Below are 25,485 nucleotides of genomic sequence, written 5' to 3'. Positions count from 1 at the left end.
AGTCAGATCATAACAGCATTATTATTATTCAGTGAAATGAAGCCAGGGAAGGAGGATGAAGTGGGTGGTCCTTGCCTTCTTTCCACTCTCCATGGTACTCCTCTCCGTTGGAATAGGTGAAGGATCCTCGTGTCAGGGTCATGGGTCCTTCTGGCAGACGACAAAACAAAAAATTATTAGGAGCCTTTAACATCAAGCTTTGACTTTCTTAGTTACACACACAAAGCTGGATGCACTTTGTGGACTAGATCTTAGATATGGCCTAGAGCAGGATTAACCAATTAAAAATCAGCAGGGTCCTAATAAAGAAAATCATCAACCAGTAAAGATCCGGAGAGATTTTTAATTATAATCTGTTACTTTAAACAGAATTTAACACTGAAATAAAAAAGCAGGTTTTTTATGCATCCATGTAATACATTGAATTTTTTAATAAAAAGATATAAAAAAAGTTGAATATTTTTCTATTTTTAAATCTAAAGTGTTTTTTAAACAGAACAATCATTCAGTTTGGTATAAAGACAATTTTCTGACTCACGTATTTTATAAAACACCTGAACTGACTCTTTTTTTTCTGGCTTAATGAGAGCAGCGAGGCTTTAAACCTTGGAGACAAAGCCATTCTCAAGCACATATCAAGATGCGTGCCATTTCACTTTTCTGTCACCAGTTCACCGCAGTTCTTCCAGCAGTCCACACTTTCTCTGCTCTCTTTTTCTCATCGTCTTCTCCTTCTTTCCCATCGCCCGGCTTGCCACAGGTTTGCCTGCTGTGTCTAAAAGTAGCAGCAGCACCAACCCAGACTGACAGCAGCTCATTGGCTAATTTATATCATGTGCAGCCTGGTCCCGGACGCTCCGGAAGGCTTTACCATATTAACAGGAGAAGCGGCGCAAGTGAAGTTAGACACTGCCTACGTACAACATGCGGTAATTTATAAATGTTTTAAATCAGGTTGGGTCCGGATTAGCCAGCAGGTGGGTCCAAATCCGGACCCTGGTCCGCTATTCTGTGACCTCTGGACTAGAGCCTTCAGAACAACCAAACTCTGACGAGAATTTCTCCAAAATGGATTCTATTCTATTCTATACTGAACATGCACCATAACAAAGATGAGAGCAGAACATTACAGCCCTGAGTTTTCCCATCTTTTGACTGGAATAAGATAAACCACCAGCTACAACACTCCTGATCACTAACAGGAAACGAGCCCAAAAACTCCTTTAACCTATTCTGATATTTTTAAAGTTCAGATAATTGAAATAAATGTATTCCTTTGCAAGTTCTAAGTTACCAAATGATGGCGACCACAAAGCAGGATAAAATAGAAGGCAACTGGACTTTCTGGAAAAATTTTTACCACCTTTCCAGGTTTCCTCGTCAGTTCAGTCGGCTCTGGAGTGAGTCGACAGAACTGCCTTTTTTTGTTTTCTATTGGTTCACAGGAAATGATTATTTTTATGCATTGTGTAAAAAAAACTGTTTTACATTAAATCTGACAAAACTTTAAATGTGTCAGTTCAGTTAAAAATCCCCAAATAAAAAAAAAATTTATGATTGCTAAATGCAAGAATAATTAGAAAAAATTCTGAAAACCTTGATCGAATTGAACAGTTTAAGGAATCTGTGTCCCTCGACGAGCTTCCCGCAACAGTTTACTTTGACACTGTGAGGTGCAGCAGCGGCTGGCCAATAGAGGGCGCTAGGGTGCCGCCGAACTCACCCAAAGACCTTCATTAAGACATCAAAAAACATAAAATTTAATTATAAAATAAAAATATTTTGAAATACATTAATATATATTTTTTAGATGTGCATGATAAATATTTTAACTTTAATGACGAGTAAAGCTTTTTCGTTCGTTGTCGGATTGGTGATGTACTTCCGCCATGGGGTGCACAAATCTTTGGCCAGAGACTCTCGTTAAATGTACAGTAGCTCATCTGCAATACAAAAGATACAAAAGGGATCCAGGGGCGCAGCTCTCCTGCGCACAGACCTGAAAGCAGCTTTATTTGCACACCACCTCTCACCACAGTTAGAAAGGGCAGCTGATTGACAGGTTTATACAATAATTCAGCAACAAGGCTCGGCTAACTGCATGCAGCGAGGCTATTACTTTATTCTGCTTTCCCTGACTCCCTTTGCAAACGTCAAAATTTAGCTGCAAAAATTCAGCTGCAAAAGTGTTGACCTTTTAGTTAAACTCAAGCCAAAGCAATCTACACTCGATAGAGTCGAGCAGCTTCTAGCCAATGAAATTAGCTCATTTGGTCACGTGACACAACGGCTGCGCTCAGCGCTGTTCTAGGCTGAATCGGGTATTTTTTTTTGTTAAACAAAAGTACAAAACATCAGTAGCTTCTAACAGACAGCTATTAGAGTTTTTCCTCTTATCAGACTGGGTGACCAAACTGAGCCGATCACAGCTAGTACGGCACCCCTGTCTGTTTGCCGTCGCCATGTTGCCTCTGGCCAAAATGAAGAACAAAATATGTTTGCCGCCGGCCGCTTCTTCCGGATCAAACCAAGAGCCTTGGCAGACAGGGGTGCTGTAGCAGCTGTGATCGGCTCAGTTGTTTCACCCAGTCTGATAAGAGGAAAAACTCTAATAAGTGTCTGTTAGAAGCTAACTGACATTTTGTAAACATTCTGTTTAACAAAAAAAAATTCGTCATTTAGCCGGGAACAGCGCTGAGTGCAGCCGTTGTGTCACGTGACCAAATGAGCTAATTTCATTGGCTAGAAGCTGCTCGACTCTATCGAGTGTAGATTGCTTTGGCTTGAGTTCACCAAAAGGTCAACACATGTGCGGCTGAATTTTTGCAGCTGAATTTTTGTAGCAGAATTTTTTTTTTTTAAATGAATGTTAGGAATTCAACGTCTAAAAAAAATTCAGTGTTTAAAATTTGGTGTTAAAAAAAAGGCAAATTCCAATGAGAATGTTTTTCTTCCATACCCGGCGTGACCAAGGACTTATTTAAAGCAGTTTTCAGGGCATGCAGGTAATGCAGTGGTTAGCACCCACGACCCATGTACTGTACGGACGCCTTAGTCCTTGACAGGGGCGACCTGGGTTCGAATCTGGCCTGTGGTCCATTCCTGCATGTCTCTCTCTCTCTCATACCCCCTTTCATGCCAGCCTACAGTTGAAAAAATGAGCCACACTAAAAAAAAAGCAGTTTTCAGAATATTTTTTTATAGTTGCTGTTGGCATTCCTGTAAATATACTGGTGTGATACCTTAGTATAAATTTGATAGATTTTTCGTATACGTCTATTTTGAAGTTATAGCCCCCCCCTGGAGAAAACTCCACCAACTCTTCAATGAAGTTTCGTCGCCCCTGGATGCCAAAATAAATCCTGCAGAGCTGTGCAAGGTGTACCATACTGAAGCACTTATTAAAAACTTATAAACAAGTTGAGTGTGTTTTTGCAGCCTCTTTTGTTGTTGACACAAAAGGCTCAGCTTTTTGTTATTCATGTTAGCAGTTGGATAATTTTTTTTCAATCTAATTCCACACATGTTATGCTTTCTGGCATTCTACACTTTAAACAATTAACCTCAGTGGTCCCTTTTTGCACATCACAATGTATTGAATAAATACAAATACTGTGAATTAATACTTTTTGACTTTTTATTTTAAAACAACATCCTATTCATCTACACATGTCACTTCTTTAAACCCCTCAAAATAGTACTATAAATGAGAGAACACCAGATTCTTATATACACCTTAGTAATTTATTGATATCCTGCATAATGCATTTAGTGTTATAGGAACGGTCATACTAATAGAAATCCATATGTAAACGTTGAAATTGATGTTGCTGCTATTTTCAAATATCCATTGCTGTAAAATGTCCATAGCTGTATATTGATTATTTATTCTCCGGATGCACAGTTTTTTATATTGTTAAAACACTTTACAGTAAAGTATTTTATTGTTTATGTTTGAACTATTAACTATTATGTTATTCTTATCAATTTTTCTAAGGGCCACATTTGTGTGACCATTTTTCTATTATCTTTTTGCTGCTATAAACACCAGAATTTGCCCAATGTGGGACAATGAAGGGATTTTTTATTCTTTTCTATTCTGGACAAAAAAATAACATGAAATTGTACTTTTTTTATTTTATATAATAAATAAATAGAGATACAGACATAATTTTGTGTGTGTGTTTGTATTGACATAAGTTTACTGTAAAACCATCTTTAAATGGCCCTACAGTAAAAAACTGTTGTGTATTAACTGAATATTTACATTAGCCGCATTTCCTTTTTGACTTTTCATGTATTTAAGGGCAATTTTGTAAATCAAATCATTTTTGCATCTAAACAAATCTCACTATTTACCTATAGAAGTTAAATAGAGAGATTTACCTTCTATAGGTAAATGCATATTATATTTAGATAAATTAAAGCAGTTTATTGTCGTGTCTGCCATGAGGAAATTATGCTGCTAAAGAATATAAAGACAGTTGATCGGCCCAGAAAGCGTCCTAAAATAACATCAGGCCCGGTGTGAGGACGGAGGGGAGGGGTGCTGTGTATCCCTCCATCTAATGTTGCCACAGTAACGGCGCCCTAATCCCTTTCATCTTGCCGGCTACCATCCAAAAACACAGACACACACACCGCAGCAGCGCGAGCTGGAAGAAAACTAACCTTACCTTTTTCATTCAAGAGACACTCACTTCCTTCCTTCTACTTCTCTGAAACCATCGCGACACTTCATCTGCTCCACTCAGCCACTATTAAGCTTCTTTTTATTCCCCCACCTTTGATATTTTCCTCCTCAGAACTGCCTGAGCTGGCTTCCAGAAATCTCTGCTCTGATTGGCTGTTTGCTGGTCACCTAAATCCAAGTTGAAAGCTGATTGGTTCCGCTCCCAGGCTCCGCAGTGGACATCTTTGCTGAGGGCAGCGGGTTCAATGACTTAATTAGCCAGAGTGCCTCTCCGTTAAAACGTTTGCCCTTGCCGTTTTGTCTTTCTTTATGTGCCTCCCACCATCTCTGTTAGGTTATAAAACGGAAGTAAGATTCCCTTTAATGATTCGGTGTCATTTCTGGTTTCAATTTGGTGATTAGACCCGCGTTTTCGCCGGTTTTATGGAACTTGATTTATGGGTTTCCAAATGCGCTAAAACAGCCGCATTAAGGCAGGGAGGCTTTGCTACACCAAGCGGTATGGATTGAGCTCCAGGAAGGCTTTAATTTAGTGAAATCATCAAGGTGACCCAAATGAAACCAAACACAGATGGCCTCATTTCTTTACTCTGGGGGAAACCCCTTAAATCCCCTCACAGCCTAATTCCTGTTTCTCACACTCATGAAACCATTGTTCTCACTGATGTTCTGATTTTAAAATACTGTCAGCTTTTGTCTTATAAGAGAAACAAGCGGTTTATTTGGAAAAATAAAATAAAAAAATAAAATAGAACCACAGAGACTTGGTTTGCTGCAGAGGCGCACCTCATGCCACCAATTATTAACTAATGGTGGAAAAGTGGCCCCTTATAAGATGTCACTGAAAAAAATAATGCAACCGCTTTTGGCAGTTACTTAATCATATTTAGTTACTTTAACACATTTATTTCATGTCCTACCCTGCTAAGATGAAACAATTGTGTTAAAGTAGCTAAATATGATTAAATCAATGCCAAACAAAAGTTGCATTATTTTATTAAAGGTAGGCTCTGTGTAAGCACCTTGAAGCTTTATCTCTCCGTTTATTTTTCCTGAAAAGAGATCACCCTGACCAACTCTTTAAATAACACTTCATAACTTATATGTATTAAATAACCAGGAGACATGACAACAGAGTCTGATAGAAATTGTAATTTCTTGGGTTTACAAAAGGCAGCTGCTCACCTCTCAGGAAGTGGCACTGATTAATAGTTAAAAATGCATTTTATACATCTCCAGTCTGCCACATCATATAATTTTACATCATACATGTTAACAGATGATTAGACATCCATGGCTCCATCCTTATCAAAATATTACACTTTGTTCTTAGCTGAAGGACATCGCTCTCATTCCATTGACAAATATTCCGTGTATTCTCATTATCAGTTCGTACGAAATCGTACGAAAAGTTATGCACAGTATTTCGTAGGTTTTTGACGTTTTTTTCATCGTATTTCGTCGTATTTTTACGTCTTGCCTCGAGACAAGATATCCGTGCGCATGCGCATCTTACGCACCATTCAATAACATAAAATTTAACATACAATTAACCCTAACATACAAAACAGCAAGCAACCTAGTGAGAGACATCATGAAGTAATTATTGCACCGTCCGTCCCAGTTTTACGTCTGTCCGCTGATCTGCTTTTTTCGTCTGTGTGGCTGCACATGCGCACTGATATGTTTTTTCGAGGAAAAACGTCAAAAACGTACGAAATACTGTGCATAACTTTTCGTACGATTTCATACGAACTGATAATGAAAATATGTTGAAATATTTGACACGTACAGAATGAAGATTATAACTGTATATACAGACAGAGAAACTGTCCTAATTAGATTAAAACATCAATTCTGACCTGCAACCGGCAGCCATTACCAAGGTGTAATAAACTCACACATCGTCAATATTTATCCTAACAATTTTTCAGTGTATAATGAAAAATATTTTCATAATAGTGGAGGGATGATAGTTTCAATGCGCCACATAAAAAATCTGAGGAAGGTGAACCTTATTACTTAAGTTTCTCAAAAATGAAACACATTCTGTTCTATATTTCCTCCAGAGGTGATTAGAATACCCAAAACTCAAGAGTAGGACTGCTACTTTTACATTATTTTACATATTATTTTAATAAAGTCAAACATCGTCATCCAAAATATTACTCAAGTAAGATTTTTTTAAAAATGGCAAAAACTGCAATTTTTGCATCACACTGATAACACCAAACCAAAACTCTACATAATAGCGCCACATATATTTCATGCTCTGAACTTCCAGATCAGTGTGCTTTTTTGCACCATGCTTTTTTATATTTGATCACTGCTGCACTTTATGGAATAGAAATGTTCATTTACTGTCTGAAAAACGGTACTAAATGGCATTTTATTTTATATATACTCTGTATACAAAATGACAATAAAATGTGTTACATCTGATTTAATGTTTAGAAATGACACAGTCAAACAGACTTTATGTGCAATTTTTGGTATTTTAAAGACCAAAATACATAAGAATATATTATGTATTTAGAAAAAAAATTATACATAGAAGAACTAGTTTCAGTTCTCTTTTATATATTTTTATTTTCTATAATTATGTATTTTTCCTTTATGCAGCTGCATTGTTCTAGGGTTCCTGTTATGGCTCCTCCTCAGAAAACATAACACTAAATATATTTCTTATGATAATATACAGTGGTATAAAAACAGTAACTAACTACAAAAATATGTATTTTTTTACTTTTTATAGCTTTTCTTTAAAGGAAAAGTCTTGATGGATCATCATCATACCTAAAACTAATTCGTTTGTGGTGATTTAATTAATTTAGCGTTAATCAGTAGAAAATATTTTTAAAATTATTTTCGTTGCGATCAATGAGTCTGGGAGCGGTTATTTTTCCCCAAATATAGTAACCCCTCCCTCCTGCCATCTTCCAGCAGTGACGTCACGGTGCGGTAAGCCTAGCGCCATTCTCCCCGCTTTACAAGCTAAATCAATGGGAACTACTAGACACATCTGCAATCAACAACAATTATTGAAGATTTCCAGAGGACTTCACCATTGAAATTCACCAGAGCTATAGTGAAACTCACAATGCCCACGTGCATGGCAGCTGGATGCTGGAATACATCGGGTAAAAGTGGGAAAAAAAGAGTTATTCCACCTTTCTGATTCCTGATCCTCCACGGTCGGGTTCATCGTTTGATCGCCAACTTGAAGAGGGAGGATTTGCCATCGAACTTCTGACCAGAGGAAAAATACGTAATATGTAGCCAACATTTGGAAGAAGAATGTTTTCAAGATGACTTGGATAATGTTGCGTTGTGACAAACACCAGATACAGCACTGGGACTTGATCAACAGCCGATACCGCACCGTGACGTCACAAACCAGTAGGTGGCAGTAGTGTTCTTTGACAAACATGGATGCCTCCAGTAAAGCACATTCACATGAAAATTATTCTTAATTAAAAACACTGATCATTTATTGAACAGTATGTAATGATTTTATATTTAAAGTACTTTCAGAAGTTTGAACCGGATGTTTTCTTTAATAATGATATGGAAATGAAGATGTTTTACTTTTAGCTTATACCGTGTTGATAAAGTCACAGCTTTAATCAGCAATTCCAAAGTCTTTGGAGATCATTTATTTTGTGGCATATCTAAAGGCGATAGCTACAAGTTTAACTCCTCCCAGCCAGTAAGTGGTCCATTCATTTTCTACTGCTCTCATTCTCTGCTGTTTGCAATACAGTTGCCTGGTCTGCTAATGTTAACTTTTTCAGAGGGAACGCAGCAATCTCCTCTTTACTTCCTTGATTCAGCATCAATGTTCATCCTAGTTTTACTTCAGTTTTTTTTTTTTTTTTTTTTTGGCCAAAATCTGAGATAATATTGAGAAGATGTCTCAGCTCTATGACCTACTAGCATCTGGTTATGCCTGAGCTCTGTCTCACGTAATAAAAAAAAAAAAATAAAATAAAAAAGAAATAAAAAAAAAAATAATAATAATAATCTAATTTTATTGGTCTGACATTGGAGAAATTTGCTTCTGCGTTTAACCCATCCCCTTGGGGAGCAGTGTGGAGTTAAGGGTCTTGCTCAGGGTCCCAGAGTGGCAGTCTGTGGGAGTGGGGCTCAAACTCAGAACCTCTGGATTCCTAGCTCTATGCCCTAACCACTAGGTGGCTACTCCCCTTCCGCCAGTGAATTCTATGGGCATAAAATAATTTCGCGTTGATGTAAGCATCATAACCAGAAGTAAATATTTATATATTTTGGACCCGTTGCAACTTATAAAGTTAATAATATTATTAGATTTTCCTTTTTAATTAAAATTGATACTTTTATGCTGCATTATTCTAGATTTTCAGTGGATGTTTTTTTTCTTCTTAAATTTATCATTTTGATGAAAAAGATGTAGCTATGACTTTAAATGATGAAATATTAACCCCTTTTTTTATTCTTTACATTCTGTGGCCCCAAGAAAAATCCCTGTCCGTACCCTGGACCCCCTAATAAATTGGCATGCTACAGAAATGTGCTATATAAAAAAACTTAAATTTCTTTTACTAAATCTTTTTTTTTTTTTTTTTTTTTATAAAACATATAAAACTGATTTTTATGTTGAGAGCCTCCTCTGACAATATCAAGTGTTCGGTTGATCTCCAAAAAGCTCAAGTTGCTCACAGTGGAAGAATATTTTGCGTACATTTGTAATGGAAACGCTGCTGGAGTTACAAGAAACACTGTTAGCAAATAGCTCAGTGTTGTTCTTTCTAATGTTTGGTTTTAGTTATTTTTGAGTGTGAAATGTGGAATATTGTCTAATGATGTTAGGTAAACAATTCAATTCAGAACTATGTTTTTAATCCATCCATCCATCCATCCATTTTCTCCTGCTTAGTCCTGTTAGGGTCGTTGTGAGGCTGGTGCCTATGTCCGGCAGTCTATAGGAATGAGGCCGGGTACACCCTGGACTGGTCACCAGTCTGTCGCCGGGCAACACAGAGACACAAAAAGACACACAACCATGCACACACACTCACAACCAAGGACAATTATTTAGAGACACACATTAACCTAACAGTCATGTTTTTGGAGTACCTGGAGAGAACCCAAGTATGCACAGGGAGAACATGCAAACTCTATGCAGAAAGACCCCCGGCCGGGAATCAAACCCAGAACCTTCTTGGTTCTACCATTAAATGTACTATTAAATAATGAAATGGTAAATGCACCATGACATACTTCATCTATTAATGATTTATTTAAATGTATTTATTTATTCATTATTTGAAGGATCTGCTTTAACGTTCTGTCTTGCATCACCTTTGAAGAAAACATAATATTTATATATATATATATATATATATAAATATATATATATATATAAACTATGAGTTCTTCAAAGGTGATGCAAGACAGACCGTATATATATATAATTTTCAAAACATCCTTTAAAAAAGACCAACAAGAAAAGTTGTTGCACAGTTATCATTGATTTCTCCATATCTGCTCGCTGCTTCAAATTTACCATTTCTGAGATAATAAAGCATACTTTACTGCCTCTGAATATCGAAGATCTAAGATCAACACGCTGAGCTTTCCATTTGATGGATGGTCGTTGGACGCTTAGAGTACGATGCAGAATAAAACTGTTCTGATTATTAGAGGGACTGATGGAAACTGTCATGAGTTTTGGTTCCTAGCCCATATGCAGAACACAACCGGAGGCAGGGAAAAAGTTCAAAGGTTTATTGTTGAACACAGTCCAGAGAATAAACAGATCCAGGGTTATCAGGTTCGGGACTGGTCTCGACAGGGTTCACAGCACTGGAGTTTTGAGCTGAGCGGCAAAGGGGGGTAACCAGGGGGGTCCAGAGGCTGACGGCAGGCTGAGGGCTTGGTGGAGGCTGAGTTTGGTTAGAGCTTGTAGATCACCTGGTTTCAGCTTCGGTTTCACTTCCAGATTCTTCTGGGGGCAGGCTGGCAGATCCTTGACAGGTTTGGTTCTCCAGGGTTCTACTGAGATCAGACGACCGATTTCCAACAGAGAAACTCTTCAGGGGATTTCTGGTTTCAGGCAGGTTCAACCTGGGAAGCAGAGAAAACAAAATGGATCAGGTTCAGGTTTCGTAGTCAGGAGACTAGACAGGCAGGTTGGCTCAGGGTTTGTTGTACCGTGACTGACTAACACTCTGGCACCGGAGTGAGGTTCTCAGCCCGCTTAAATACTGGTCTCCTGATGAGCAGATGAGAAACAGCTGGTGAAGTCAGCTCCAGCTTCAGGAGATCCAATACGCCCTCTGGTGGAGAAAGGTAGACAGAACCCCAGATCCCAACAGTAACAAAAACGCCTAGGAAGGAATCCTCAGCGCCCTCTGGTGGGCAAGCCTCAGCATCCTAACAGAAACAAGCTTTCTGAAGAATTTCCAAAATTCTTACAAAAATATCTAGAGAGGTCCAGTAGCATAGAGGGTTTTGGTTATAAACATTTTTATTTCTTTAACTGAAAATTAGGTTTAAGTGACAGGTTTAAAAAAACAAAATAAATCAGCTTTACAGAAAATATGGCAAAATGAACTTCAAACTGATCGTCCCTTATAAATTTGGTAATAAAAGTTAAAAAAATGGACGGAAAGGAAATAAAATGGAATTCCATTTCTGTTATAAATTGGAAACTTAGAGGCTTCAATATATAACCCTGAGTTCAAAATCCAATTTGGCTGCAGTGTAGAGCAACAATGTGTATTTGTATTTCAGATGGCCTTGGTCTCAATACATGAGTTACACATATTTAATTTTACCAATGTTGGGGGGGGGGTCTGAGTTAGACTTCCAATCTAGCTGAAACGCAGCATAACACTCTGGTTTAAACTGTAGATTTATCCTTTTTTTATATCAAATTCTGATGTGAAATATTATATTTGAAACAGTCGAATCTCCGTAGTAAGTGATAAGATCATTCTTTTCTAATTAAAAACATTTGATTGTTATATAAATGCTTTGTTGTTCTTTTTAATGATTTCTTCATTTTATTCCCTTAAACAGTTTTTATATGCATATATATTTTACAATAATTTCTATTTTATATAATAAAGGTTCATTTGTTTCTTTGTATAAATCTTTGATGATTTCTGAATCTTATCTTGAAAAGCAAATTTCAAATGAGCTCTGACAGGTGCAATATGAAAAGATACGCTGCATTGTTTATTACTCTTATTAATGGTGTTATTATTATTCGTACTAGTAGTAGTACTGGTAAAAAAAAGTGGGTAGAGTATGAAAAATATTACTTGAGTGAAAATAGCACTTCTTGTTCTTTTTTTTTTTCTTTTTTTTAACTCAAGTAAAATTACGAAGTGTTCCAAGAAATTACTTAAGAGTATTTGGTAAAAAGGATACCTAAATACTGAGTAACTGATCTACTCACCAGCCATGATCATAAAAAATAAAAAAATATAATAACACAATCATCATTTTCTTTGGAAGGAATATTCCAGAACACATTATACAAGTAAAAAAAAAGTACAAAAACCAATAGTTAGATTGTAGCTGCAGTTACATTAAACCAGAGATGGGAAGTAACTGTACTCAAGTGGATTTTTCTGATATTTTTACTTTACTTTACTACTTATTTTTATGGTGACTTTTTACTTCTACTCCTTACATTTTTACACAAAAATCTGCCCTTTCTACTCCTTACATTTAAAAAAATTGGCTCGTTACTTTAGTTTTGAATCATTTCAATGGAGTTACCGTTATTATTTTTCACGTCATCAATACCAAATTCAATCTAATTGGATGGGAATCTACGTTGCATTTGACGCACCACTACAAGATGAATGGACAGATTCGGCGGTATTCATTCGCGGCAAATCATTGCAGCTTGGTGGCGGTGGCGTTAGCATAGTAGCATGGACGACGAGATGATTGAAAATTAACACAACGGAGATCTAGTCCTATTGGCAGACATCCATTTAAAATGTAGGCAACGGCATGAAAAAAGTGGTTTCTACTTTTACTTTTATACTTTAAGTAAATTTACAAGCCTGTACTTTGTTACTTTTACTTGAGTAAAGAAGTTTAATCAGTACTTCCACTTTTACCAGAGTATTTTTTAACACAAGTATCTGTACTTTTACTCAAGTACGGAAAGTGAGTACTTTTCTCATCTCTGCATTAAACCAATAAGTCTGTTGCACAAAACAATAAGTTGGTTTGGATCTCTGCTATTTTAAAATTAGTTTGTTTTCATTAATTGAAGTTACTCTTTCTCATTAGGTCACATGGTCAGAAATGTTACTCAAGAAAGAGTAGTGATATTTCTATTGGGGTTATAACAAAAAGTACAATGTAGCACTACTCCTAAAAATACTTTTCCCCCAAAACAAGTAAATAAAATACTGTAAATGTAACTAAGAAAATGTAACTAGTTACTAGCCACTTCTAGTACTTTTTTTACACTGGGCTCAGAAAACATCCCATGATTCTTTTACAAACCCAGAAGTGAGGAATCAGAAACATTGGAATAATAAAACTAATACATTTTATAACATTTTTCAGGTTATGATTGTTATTATTCTGACATTAAGGGGATTAATTATTTTTATTCCTTAATATAAAGTGATTTATGATATTTAAATGCTTCTATATTTTAAAGAACTTGTCTTGTGTAGCACTTATTAAATTCTCCTTAAAAAAAAATCATCCATATTCAAATTTTGTGAAGTGTTCGTCGACCAGAAGCAAACATGAAGAAGCAGCTGTCAGTTTTTTTATGCACCTTTAATCTGGGAAAAATTCGCTGAAAAAGATAAAACACAAATTTATTTTAAATAAAGTCTGAAGACCCGCCTCTCTAGAGCTGCCTTTGATTAGCAGTCCACAAACCAATCCAGGTGAAAAGCTGCTCTGAACAAATATCTTATCAGTCGCTGATCATCAGGATCAGCATGTTTCTGGATGATGTTTTTACGATTCTGGGTGATGATTCTGATCCTTTACTGATTTGCTGTGCGCTCGATTAATTTTTTTAATGATTTTAATCTGATGTTTTTATGATGTAAAGCATTTGGGATTGCCTTACAGATGAAATGTGCTGTATAAATATTTTTTTTAATCAAAGTTTTTGGAAAAAATGCTTCAACTGAAATAATATAAGTCCTGCTTTTCATTTGTATTCTTGCTTTTGGTATTTTATAGCAAATTTGACCTTTTTTTATTGATTTTTAAAAATCTAATCTAGTTTTATTAATGCTTTTATCCTTTATCTACCTGTGAGGTGATTGTTGGGAAGCACTTTGTTCACTGACTCTGGTCAGTGTGCTATATAAATAAACTTTGACTTGATTATTGTTATATTTTTGTAAACATTCCAATACATCTGGATGTAAAATAAATAATATAGGACAATTTATTCATTGTAATAAGCAACACTGACCTAAAATGAAGATAAAATGTGATGTTGAAACAGGTGATTTTTATTAAGTATTCAGGTTTCACTTAAAACATAACATATTATATAGTCTGTACGCTACTCTTATTAGAAAGTTAGAGCTTAAAAATAATCTGGGATGACCTTTGCATGTTTTTTCTGCTTGCTTAGTTTTTTTTTAAGCCATTAAACAAAAAACATCTAAAACGCACTTTTTTTTTTTTTTACTCCAGTATACAGAGGTAGAGTTTGACCCATCTGTTGATTTAAACAATGCACATACTTTAAGCTTTCTTTAAATCCCCGCACGGCACACCCTCGCCCTTCGACACACATAGAGCAGGTTTAAGCCACTACAAAAAAAGAAATTAGGCGCACGGGCGCGCATGTGGCGCACCGTGTGGATGCATATTAAAACAAACATCCCATTAAAGCAGCCAATGGCAGCGAAGCCTCGCATGGAGATGCTGTGAGAGCCGGGAGGGGAGGGGGCACTTTAGGTGGGTGGGACAAACAGCGGTATAGAAAGGGGGATGCTGCAGCCCCGTCCTCCTCATATCTCTCTCCACCCAGCCCTAGAATAAAAAGCACCGGTGACGTGCGCGCAGAGGAGCACCCAGCACTATGTGCGCGCCCACGGGAGGGGCCGATAGAAAATGGCGAGTCTGTGCAAAAGGCAGCAATGCACGATAGAGAGGCGCGGCTTTCGGCAGGAACTTGACTCTTGGAGGCACAAACTCATTCACTGTGTAGGTAAGCCCGCTTGGAATGGTGTGGACGCGTGTGTGAGGCTTCGGTGCCGCTGTTTCCTCTGGCTGCTCTGCCAAGCAGAGAACCGCTACGGTCATCTGGAACGGAAACCTCTAAAGCTATTATTCCTTTTTTATGCCGAGGTCTGTTCTCCTCCCACCGGACCTGTCCAAAAATATAAAAATATATGATTCAGATGTAAGTTTTTTGGCCTCTCCAGGGACCCGTTTTCATCAGTTTCAGCAGCTGCCGCTGCGCGCGCGGCCTGCTTAATTGCGTCGTGTTGTTTTAGCGGAAAGTTTGAGCATTTTCCAGCCATTTCTAACTCATTTCTCCCCTCATATCAGTTTATTTATTGTAGCTAAGCAGTGCAGGTCACGTGCGCAGATGGAGCCGAGCTTCAGCCAATCGGGTTCGGCGCTCGTCGGCCGCTCACGCGCGCCCCCGCACAGAGTTTTTTTGAGAGGGCGGTGCGGTCGCGCGCAGTGTCCAAACCGTAGGACCCCCCCCTCCCCTCCCCCCTCCTCTCCTGCCCTGGAAATCGGCTTTTGGGAGCGCGCTTTGCTGCATTGGTGGAAATGTCAGTGAAAATCATTTTTAGGGGTAAAGGGGGCTTTTGGCACGCGCGTGGGACGGCGTGGATTTAAAAAAATAAACAAATAAAGGTTCCCTTTATTTTTCCAATACTTGTTGATGGACGTTGTGTGAAACTCTGGAGCAGATGTAGTTTATCAGGGATTATAAATAAAAGTGAAAACATAAAAAGCAGATGTTTGTTTGGCTCTTTGTCTGGATGAGTGAAAAAAGAGCGCAGGGATCTGGACCTGTTTCCTCTCTGCCATCAGCTTCTTTTGGGATTTTTAAAAATTTTTGTTTTTAGCTAATTCTCAGCAATGTGTTTCTCCCTACAATCCCACACTCATTAAGTATTTTATCAGCTGTATTTAATCCGGATATGCTGACATTCCCCCCGATGTTTCTGGATTATAATCTGATCTCCTCTTATCTTTTGCTCCTAATCTGTGGTTTTTTGGGAAAGCAGGTTGCTGATGGTGACTGTTTATTTGCTGCTTGTTTGTTCACCAACTGATCTGATCATTTCATGTTTTCTTAAAAGATCTTTAAATAGGAAAGATGATCTTTTTTAGTGAGGGAAGAGGATTAGTTATTAATGAGCGGGTTTGGGTTATCTCTGACCTTCTAGGATGTGATCTGCAGAATGCTGTAAAATGTCACAAATGGGAGGAAAAAAACCCAAAACAATTATTTTGAAAAGCACTAATATATCAGAGTTTAGAGCTGATCAGGTCAAACACTGGAAAAAACAATTTCTCTCCTAGTCACTGAGTGCAGCAGCATTTAAAACTCTTTAATTCAAATTGCATTATTTTGTGGTAAATGATATATAGCAACGTAGTAGTATCATTTATTCATAATTTAAAGTTAGATTTATACCCACTAGCTCTAACAAAGCAGTTTTTTCTTTCAGTTTCAACCCAATAATAGAAAAATTGAACTGTCAGGTTAGACTTAAAAGAAAATTAGAAATCCATATAGAACAGGAAAAGGTCTAATTGCTCTGTTTTATCTTAAGCTTTGTGACTAGGGTCCTCTAAAGTGCAATTTCCTGTTTGAATTTAAATGCAAATTCATTTTCTCTGCAAAAAAAAAAGGATCATAAATGTTTCCACATATCAGTCATATCTGCACTCTCTGCACCGCCTTCCTCCTTCCGTAGGAGCGGCCTCTGATTATTGCTGTTTAAATGACTTAGTGGGTCACTGGGTTTGTGTTCACAGGAACTAAAGGCAACTTTACCCTTTCATGAAAAATAAAAATGCATTCCTCAATTTAAAGGATTGTTCCCCGACTCATGCGCTCACTGGCACAAAAAAAGGCTGATCATGCAACCTGAGCAAAAATGCTGGGAAAATTGTTATCCAGCCGTTTCAGTGTGATTGGGAGTCCCTGTAGGAGCCGAGTTAAGGTTCTGCACATGACATCCACTCGGGCTGAGTGGAGCTCTGCTATGATAAACACACTGCAACATGGTTATTTTGCAGCTTTAATCCATGCAGTCATATCACAGCGGTACCACAGGCTACAGCTTTAACACAAAGCACAGTAATGACCTCACTGTGGGACCCTGCAGCCTGTAGAAGCGCTTGTTGACATCCTCTGGTTTGTCAACTGTTTGGGCCCAGAGCTTTGGCAGCTGCAGGAGGTTTCGGTCCTTCAGACTGAAGCCTGACCTGATGGCTTTTATTTATTTTTTTGGTTCCTAATCTAGGGGAGGAACTCAGGAGTGAGATAACAGATTTAGCAATTTTATTGGACTTAAATTCAGATTTTCTTTCAGATTGCTCTAGAGCAACTTCTGTTAGCAGTCATGATTTCAGCACTACTTGCTTTCTAGATTTATTTTCCTGCTGAGACTTCTGATAAAAAATATTTGTAATCAGTTTTGATTTGATGTTACATAAAAACATGACCGATTAACCTAAAGATAGTAATTATAGCAGATATTTTTTTGATTAAATGTGAAGTTATACTTCATTTTATTTTAATGCAGGGAACCACTTTAAGCTGCAGGATTGTTCTAATGAAGCTCAGTGATTTCAACTTTAACCAAACTTTATCGTTTTTGCTTTTTTGTTTGCTTAGTTTGACCTAACTCTCTAAGAGTAATAAATATAGTAAATAAACATAGAATTATTCACTTAGATTCAGGGCTACAGTAGAAAAAAAAGTCAGAATTTAAATGATTAATCTATTTCAACTATTTGCTAATGTTTTAAATGGGTGGATCATGATCTGGTATTTTTATCATACTGTCTTTATTTTTTAAAACTCTTCTTAAAACCCACCTCTTTTCTTTGGCTTTTGACACCATGTAGAGTGTTGATTTTATGTATATACACGCATATCTTATCCTTTTATTTTATTTACTTTTATTTATTTTTATTTATTTGAGTTATTTTATCTTTCTGTGCAGCACTTTGGTACGGAGCCCTTAAAGGGACATGGAGGGGAAAAAAATAATCTTTGGCGAGATCCCGCAAAACTTTTGCAAGATCTCGCAAAAAAGAAACTTTTGCGAGATCCCGCAAAAGTATTGTGGGATCTTGCAAAAGTATTGCGGGATCTTGCAAAAGTATTGGGGGATCTTGCAAAAGTATTGCGAGATCTCGCAAAAAACAAACTTTTGCGAGATCCCACAATACTTTTGCGAGATCTCACAAAAGTATTGCGGGATCTCGCAAAAGTTTCTTTTTTCCCCTCCATGTCCCTTAAGGGGCTCCGTACTTTGGAAACCTTGTGTTTATTGAAATCGTGCTATATAAATAAAGTGGATTGAATTTTTTTTTTTTTTCTAAATATATACTTAGAATGTATTAAGCTCCAATAATTATGAAGAAATGTTAACTCATCTGTTAGCTGGTCAATCAAACACAACAAATGATTTATGATTAAAGTGTAAACTTTTACGGAAATATGGATAAACTTATGCTAGCGTGTTAGCCGTTTCCCAGGCAACCATTGCTAACGCCTGCCGTCCCCTGGCAACAGAGGCCTCAGGTTTAAACCCCGGCCTGCTAGCTTAAAAATGTTATTTCTGCTCCGAAACAGAAACTTTTCCGATTTATGGTCTAGAAAATGTCAAGTTTAATCTTCTACTTCCAGAGTAGAAACCGTGAGCTAACTGTTCTCTGCTGGATGCTTCACATTAATATGTTTGTTTTTTTATTAGAAAATACCTGAACTTTGAATTTAAGCCCCTTTTAAATGTAAATAATAAATGCCTTATACCGAATGTCTTCTTTTGTAAGTTTTCCAGATAAAATGTTTATTTTTTTACCAGATCTGTTGATATTCTCTTTAACGTGGAGCTCTATGGAATGTGTTTGGGTTTCCATATCTGCATAGCGGTGAAGTTTTCATTTCAGAAACAGGAACAAATCTGTAAGTCTGCCCTTACCGGGAGTCTTGTTATTAAGAGTGGTGGTGTGTGAGATTGCAGCTTGTCGACACATCGGAGACTTGTCGTTGCTCACCGCGCTGCACTGATAATAAAGTAGGGCCCATATACCACAGAAAGGTTAACATTATTAGTTGGTAGCAATTATAGTCCGACTGCTCATTCCTTTGGCACGTATTCTGGGTAAGAGAGTGTGGCTAATTTGATTGCTGCAAGGTTGTGGCAGTGCTGGAGAGAGACGGGCTGTGAAGGAGACAGGGAGAGGTGTGAGTGTGAGTGGCAGATTGCTTTTTTACTCCCTTCACTTCAGCAAACACACTACTACTGCCTTGGATGGAGTTCACGAGAGCAGCAACAGTTTGGTCTTTCTTTGATTGAAGCCTTGAAAGGAAGAGACGGTTATGTTTAGACGTCTAAAATCTGTAGTTTTGAATTGGGGTAAAAATTCAGATGTAATGCGGCTGCATTTGTAAAGAGATAAAAATAGAGGTATAGGAGAGGATAAAACCTTCGTAGACTTATGATGGCAAAGTTTTCAAAAGTCGTGGTTTTTAGCACCTTTAACTGCACACTGCTGGTCAGCTGGCTGGTGAAGGGTTAGGGTTTATGCTTTGATCTGACTTTTTCAGGCTAATATCAGATTTTCTTTCTGTTCTGTCAATTTTAATTTTGACCGATTCTAGTTGTGCTTTTAATTTACGTTGTTTTCAATTCAGATCTACCTCATTACCCTTTGATATATGGGCCATTATACAGAAATCGAGCAAACTCCTGTCCACTAACAACAAAAACATATTTAAAAAACATTTAAATATGCCAACTTTTTTACTAAGCTCCTGAAATTATTTTTTTGTTTCATTTTTAAAAATATTGCTTTTAATAATATATATAAAATCATTATAATAGGGTACTTTACATTGTTAGGTGGCTCTTCCCAAACCCAGCTACTGAATTTCAATTCATGACAATGAATTTTATTAAGTTTTCTAGTGTTGTTTCAAAAATGTCTTTATCGTTTATTTTAAAGTGAAGTGGAACAAAAGTAAATGATAATATTATATCGAGCTCATTTTGGAGAAATTCAACCTCTGCATTTAACCCAACTCCTTGGGTTAGGGTTAGGGAGCAGTGTGGGGGCTAAGGGTCTTGCTCAGGGACCCAGATTGGCAGTCTGTGGGAGTGGGACTCAAACTCAGAACCTCAGGATTTGAAGCGCTATGCACTAACCACTAGGCCGCAACCCCCCAAGCTTTTTCATACAGTTAAAGGAAAATTTCGAAGTCACTTTGAACTGAAAAAGCTTCCTGGATGGGAAGCGAAACGTCTTCAAACTTGGAAACAAAGTCCAGTGGATTGTTTTTTTTTTTTTTTTTGTTTTTTTTTTTTTACTTTTTTTGGAATGAGAATGTGTGTAAATAAGATGTATGTCTACCAGACAATGAAGGTTTTAGTCTCTTTTTTGCCTCAGAAAGTATTCCTTTGTCTCTCTCAGGTTTTGGCTGTATGGCGATTAGCTCCCTAGTTTATATATACCGATGAATATAGACAGAAATTTCTGTCTTTATAGAGATAATTTTGTTTTAATTCTGAAGGATTTCATGAATCAGATTTTGAACTTTTTGAATCACTGATTCACAATCCGTGCCCATCAAGGAAAAACTGATAGATATGATTAGATGTATGATGGAGTATCAGTGCCACTGTAGATAAAAAAAGAAGGAATTTAGTGATTTCACTGAAGAAAACATAAAAATAAAACAAAATTTTAAAAAAGCATTTTTTATGGTGCAAAAAAATTCATAAATGTGCATAAAAATACAAGGTTATTTTTGCAAAAATGTATAATATTAATAGTTAATTTAAAATTGTAAAACTGCACAGAAGATATGAAGTTAGCTAAGATGAACTTGTTGAAATTTTGATACCACAAAAATGCAGAAATCCGTCTAAGGTTTAATTTATGTGAATATATGAAATTAATGAAACTGTTTCCATTATCCATGGTCTTTTTTTTTCTATTTTACCTACTATATCTCTAATAATCCTTCACATAGAAGCTATAGATAAACTTATTACCTCTGATTTAATTTATAATTTCTCATTAAAATGAAGAGCCATTGTTGCTTCTCAGGTTTAAATTAAAGCAGTTAGATCAAATAAAACTTTCTTGTTTGATGTATATTTTTCATTTAAACTGTTGTTAGTAAAGAGGTGGTGTTTTTCTTCAAGGTTATGAAACTATAGGAATCTCTACTTTGCTCCGCCTCATCCTGCTGCACACTCTTGACGAGGGTTGTGGACCCTTTAGAACCAAAAATAGCTTTCCACATTACCAAAGCTTGAATAATTATGGTAAAATCCTGAAAACGAATGACGTTTCTGCGGTTGTTCCAGGTCTGCGGGTCACAGGTCGCAGCCAGCTGTAAGTGCTCATCACTGTCATGCCGTTACTGCGCCGGTGCGCCCAGCTTCCAGTTAATTTCCTTTTGTTTACTGATTAGTGAATTAGTTGGAGGGAATTCAGGCTAATTTTACAGGTTGAAAGGACAACGTGGGCTGTAATGAAAGCAAATGCCTCCTCTAATTGTGGCTGAAGCCTAATGTGCAAGATTACCCATTCGGGTCCTGAAGGTCAGTAAATGAACAGATCCTTCTGATTTATTTCTGTTTATCTGCCCGTGTATCCGTCGACAGTCCCTCGATTACCCGCTGCGCTCGGCGTCCGATCCTCGTCTTATCAAGTCGACAAAATCCCTCCATCACTCCTCCCTCTCTGAGCAGACAGCTTTTATTTCAGTAATGGACAGATGGACGCCCCGAGAGAGCTGCCAGCTACTTTCTCATCTTGCTAATTCTTTTCAGGGGCTTTCTGAAAAGAAAAACAAAACATTGCACATTTATCTGGAGCAGGTGGGGTGGGGAGTGTGATCAGTTCATCCGTTTGACCAGAGCGCATGCCAGCACTATAAATCTCTACATACACCTCCTCATTACATATGAACACACACACACACACCAAGCGCTGCGATCTGTGTGTATGAGGGGGGAAGGTCTGCGTCTCAGAGGGCCGATCCATGCCAGTCCAAAATCAGACAGACTGCTCTCTTTGGGGTGGGTGCTGGGTGTTGATTGCAATCTGGGTAAGAGCACCACTGGCAGTCGGCGAATGTCACCAGAAGGTGTGTGCATCGGGGGGCCGCTCACAGAGCGCAGGGCTCCTTCTCCCCGCGAACGTCCGGCCTCACATTCAAACATGCTAACAGATTCATCTGCACTGCCAGCAGGACGCAGCCATCCATCCCATTACACTCCTTTTATCCCGCCGTCTGAAGACGAAACGCTTTCATCTTGTTTTTGCTGGCCGCTAAGAAAGCATGACGACTTTAAAGTATTTCCGAGGGAACTTGAAGGCAGACTTCCTAAAAACAATCGTCTGATGGCTTTCTATTGCATTGTTTTTTCTCTCTCTCTCTCTTTTAAACTCCCCCAAATAAAGCCGGCTCTTTGTTATTTCCCTCCCCTGAGACCATTCGCATGAATCTGAAAACATAAAGCTTGGAGGCTAATTATTGTTTGTGAGCATCTTTAGCAGCAATCTTTATGCTATAAGATGTTGTTCTGGTCTGCATGGAGGGCTGGGCACTCTTGAAGCAATTAGATGAAGCTGCCCACACTGTCAGATAAACTGCATGTTCTGCAGATGGGATTTAAAAATTGGCTCAAAAATACAGAAACTAAAGGTCTTCTAGTTTCTGAAAGGCACCTCTTTCCGTGTCTTTTCCAGTACGGCGGTGGAAATGAAGCTAATGACTCATGGTCGACATAAGTTGATTCTGGCAAACAGTTTTATCATCTGTAGATCAAGTCAGGCTAATAGGAAGCAGATTAATGACTGATTGAAACAGTTGCTGCTTACAACTCCAGTTCCAATTCCTCATGTCCCTCTAGATGAGGCCTTTTCTTACAGAAGAAACAAGCTTCTGGTGATAGTCAGCCTATTGTTGTCAAGGTGCTGTAAACTCTACCTGGAATTGTCAATTGATGGTTCATTAGATTAAGATCTGTTCCATCCAATTAATTGATAACCTGTTGCCACTTTTCACTCATTGATATTAGCGAGAGAAGTGATGCCACAGTGCAAAAAGAAAAGGAAATCGTTCCAGAGTCTGGGATTATTATCCCTCCATCTTCGTAGAGACAAGGACGCAGAAATAACTTTTTGTCATTTTATATATAAATATATACATTCGATGAACACCTTAAGTTATCACCTAAATAGCTCCCATTTAGCTGTGCTGCATGGCGGAGCAGCGTAACTTCTCCGCTGCGCTCGGAAGGTGAGAATGTGTAGCCTAGTAAACTAGCACCACCCGCCAGCGGCCAAAATCATTTTTGCCTGCGAGCGGCCTAGCCTTGGAAAATGCCCCTTGTCCTAGAACCGGCGAGCCAATCACAACGCAGAGATTCGTTTTGAATTTTTGGATGCAAAGCAGGCGGTGTTTTTAGGGCGTGACAACAAAGCTGCGCAGCGACTGTGTTACAAATTAAGCAGATAGATTTGCCGATACAGGTCGTAATTATTTGGGGGTGGAACGGTTCACAAAATCCACGGTTCGGTTCACGGTTTCGTGGTCACTGTTTTCAGTTCGGTTCGGTATATATTGATTGTTAGCCTGACATCTTGGTTGTGTTGCTGTTAGCGTAAACAAAACGTGTCGCACAATGCTTGCACACTGTTGTACTTTTATCCACAACTTTCTTTCCACCGTCATCGTAGGTCACTCTAAATGCAAAGTGGTCCCATACAGCAGACCTATAAAGTGCTTCTGGCGCGTCTTCCAACTCCTGTTCTTTCCCACTCGCCATACCCACACAATTCTCCACGACAACTGATTATTTTCTGCTACACCCGGCTACGCTGCTTCGCTACTTCTTCTTGTTTACTACTGGTGGTTGGCTTTGGTCGCAGTACCGCCACCTTCTGCTCTGGAGTGTAAACGCTTCGCCTATGAGAAAAAGGAGCAGCGCATGAACCGAACGCAACACACGCGAACCGAACCGAGACAGTCGAACCGAACAGTTCGGACGGTTTTCATAAACCGTTCCATCCCTATTCTCTACATTTGAAATCATAAGTGTTTTGCATATTTTATTCTTTTTTATTCAGTAACCTAATAGCTTTTATTATATCTTATAAGTTAAATAATATGTGAGAAAAGATTTTTTGTTTATTCAGTCAGTATTTAATACAGCTGGCATACAAAATTTTAAAATATAGTCATGTACTTTAAAAAAAAAATCAAAATATTGTAAAAATGTTTAACCTTGTTATGGAAAGATCCTCTTGATACAAGGAAAAGATCTCGTCGCTCAGGGTTTGCATCCTAACGGATGCAGCGTTTAGGGAGACCAAAAACGATACATTTTCCAAAAGTGGAAACATTTTTAAACCCCGGGTTGGTGTTTTAGTTTTCCGAGCCTTTTTGTTTTTTTTTTTATGTGTTTTCTTTGGAAGTTTTGGTCACAGCGCCACCAAAGGGCCTGGCATATGTACTACAGCATCTTCAGTGATGTCGTGTTCTCCTACCTGTGTGACGGGGTTCATTAAAACGTTTTTTTTTAACGGGTCTCCATTAGAGACTGACATTTTTTCGGGAATCCCATGGGTCACGGGATTCCCGTGGGATGGGAGTCAGTATTAGTAACGATCACGTGATTGGGACGGTACAGGACTAAACATTAATGGGAGCAGACGGGAGCGGGAGCAAACCAATAGTAACTAAAAAAAAAACTAGGATCGATGCCAAAAAATAAAATAAAATAGAAAGAAAAAAAATCCAGTACTGGCGCCGCCATTTTGTAGTTTTTTTCCTTGAAGCCTACACTATAATGTGAGTCAAAAAAACTACACAACCCAAAAACAAACAGTGCTTCCGCTTTGAGTTTTTCACCCGCGCTCAAAAACAACAATGGAGGGACCAACAGTTAGCGGCGAACTCGACTTCGAAAAGTTTGATTGTTTTGATTGTTTATTCACCTAAGATAAGCATCGTCTGTTTCCTTGTTTGTTACTTTTATTATGTATTTATAATTATTATTCCTTTTAGGGATGCACGATATTGGGATTTTGGCCGATATCCGATATGCCGATATTTTAGAACTCATGTAGCCGATAACCGATATCGATACCGATGTTAAAGCTGGACAAAAATTAGTAGTCATTGAAAATAGCAGTTTTGTTATCCATTTCTGACACTTTGGAAAATAATATACTCAAATATATTTTCATATGCTGATATCAAATTGATTTTTAAAAACGCGGTATCGATATATTTTACTTTCAAAATCTCGTGAAATTTCATCGTTCTGTTACAAACTCTCCTGATATTTTACAAATTCTTGTGAGATTTTGTTGTAAAATAGATCGATACCGCGTCAATATATCAACATATAAAAATATGGCAACATTTCGTGAATTTTCGGGGGATTTCGTAGCATAACGATGACATATAGCAATATTTCACTAGTAAAAGAGATTGATATGTTGTTTTTAAATGGCAATATATCAGCATATGAAGATATTGTGATATTTTAATGTATCAATATATTTTTTCC

General features: G+C 37.7%; 2 protein-coding genes across 5 annotated transcripts in view; one reads left to right on the top strand and one right to left on the bottom strand.

Moving 5' to 3' along the window:
- LOC119798500 (MORN repeat-containing protein 4-like) overlaps window positions 1-4,830 on the bottom strand; it is a 50,232-nt gene extending 45,402 nt beyond the window's left edge. Inside the window, exons 1-2 of one of the 3 annotated variants that reach the window (XM_038308004.1) lie at window positions 4,701-4,830; window positions 76-150 (exon numbers count right to left, since the gene is read on the bottom strand). In XM_038308004.1, the coding sequence (XP_038163932.1) occupies window positions 76-142 (67 nt within the window). In that variant the 5' untranslated portion in view covers window positions 143-150; window positions 4,701-4,830. Of the gene's footprint in view, window positions 1-75; window positions 151-4,676 lie in introns of all 3 variants that reach the window. The other 2 variants (XM_038308001.1, XM_038308005.1) reach the window with 2 other exon arrangements.
- A 9,837-nt stretch (window positions 4,831-14,667) lies between these two features.
- Window positions 14,668-25,485, top strand: part of lcor (ligand dependent nuclear receptor corepressor) — a 146,360-nt gene continuing 135,542 nt past the window's right edge. For both annotated transcript variants that reach the window (XM_038308009.1, XM_038308007.1), the window contains exon 1: window positions 14,668-14,894. In XM_038308009.1, the coding sequence (XP_038163937.1) occupies window positions 14,798-14,894 (97 nt within the window). In that variant the 5' untranslated portion in view covers window positions 14,668-14,797. The remainder of the gene's footprint in view (window positions 14,895-25,485) is intronic.

The sequence above is a fragment of the Cyprinodon tularosa genome, unplaced genomic scaffold (genome assembly GCF_016077235.1).
Source record: "Cyprinodon tularosa strain WSP-4 unplaced genomic scaffold, ASM1607723v1 ctg628, whole genome shotgun sequence".
NCBI lineage: Eukaryota > Metazoa > Chordata > Actinopteri > Cyprinodontiformes > Cyprinodontidae > Cyprinodon > Cyprinodon tularosa.
The sequence above is the reverse complement of the archived record's forward strand: the minus strand, read 5'-3'. Positions and strand labels throughout refer to the sequence as shown.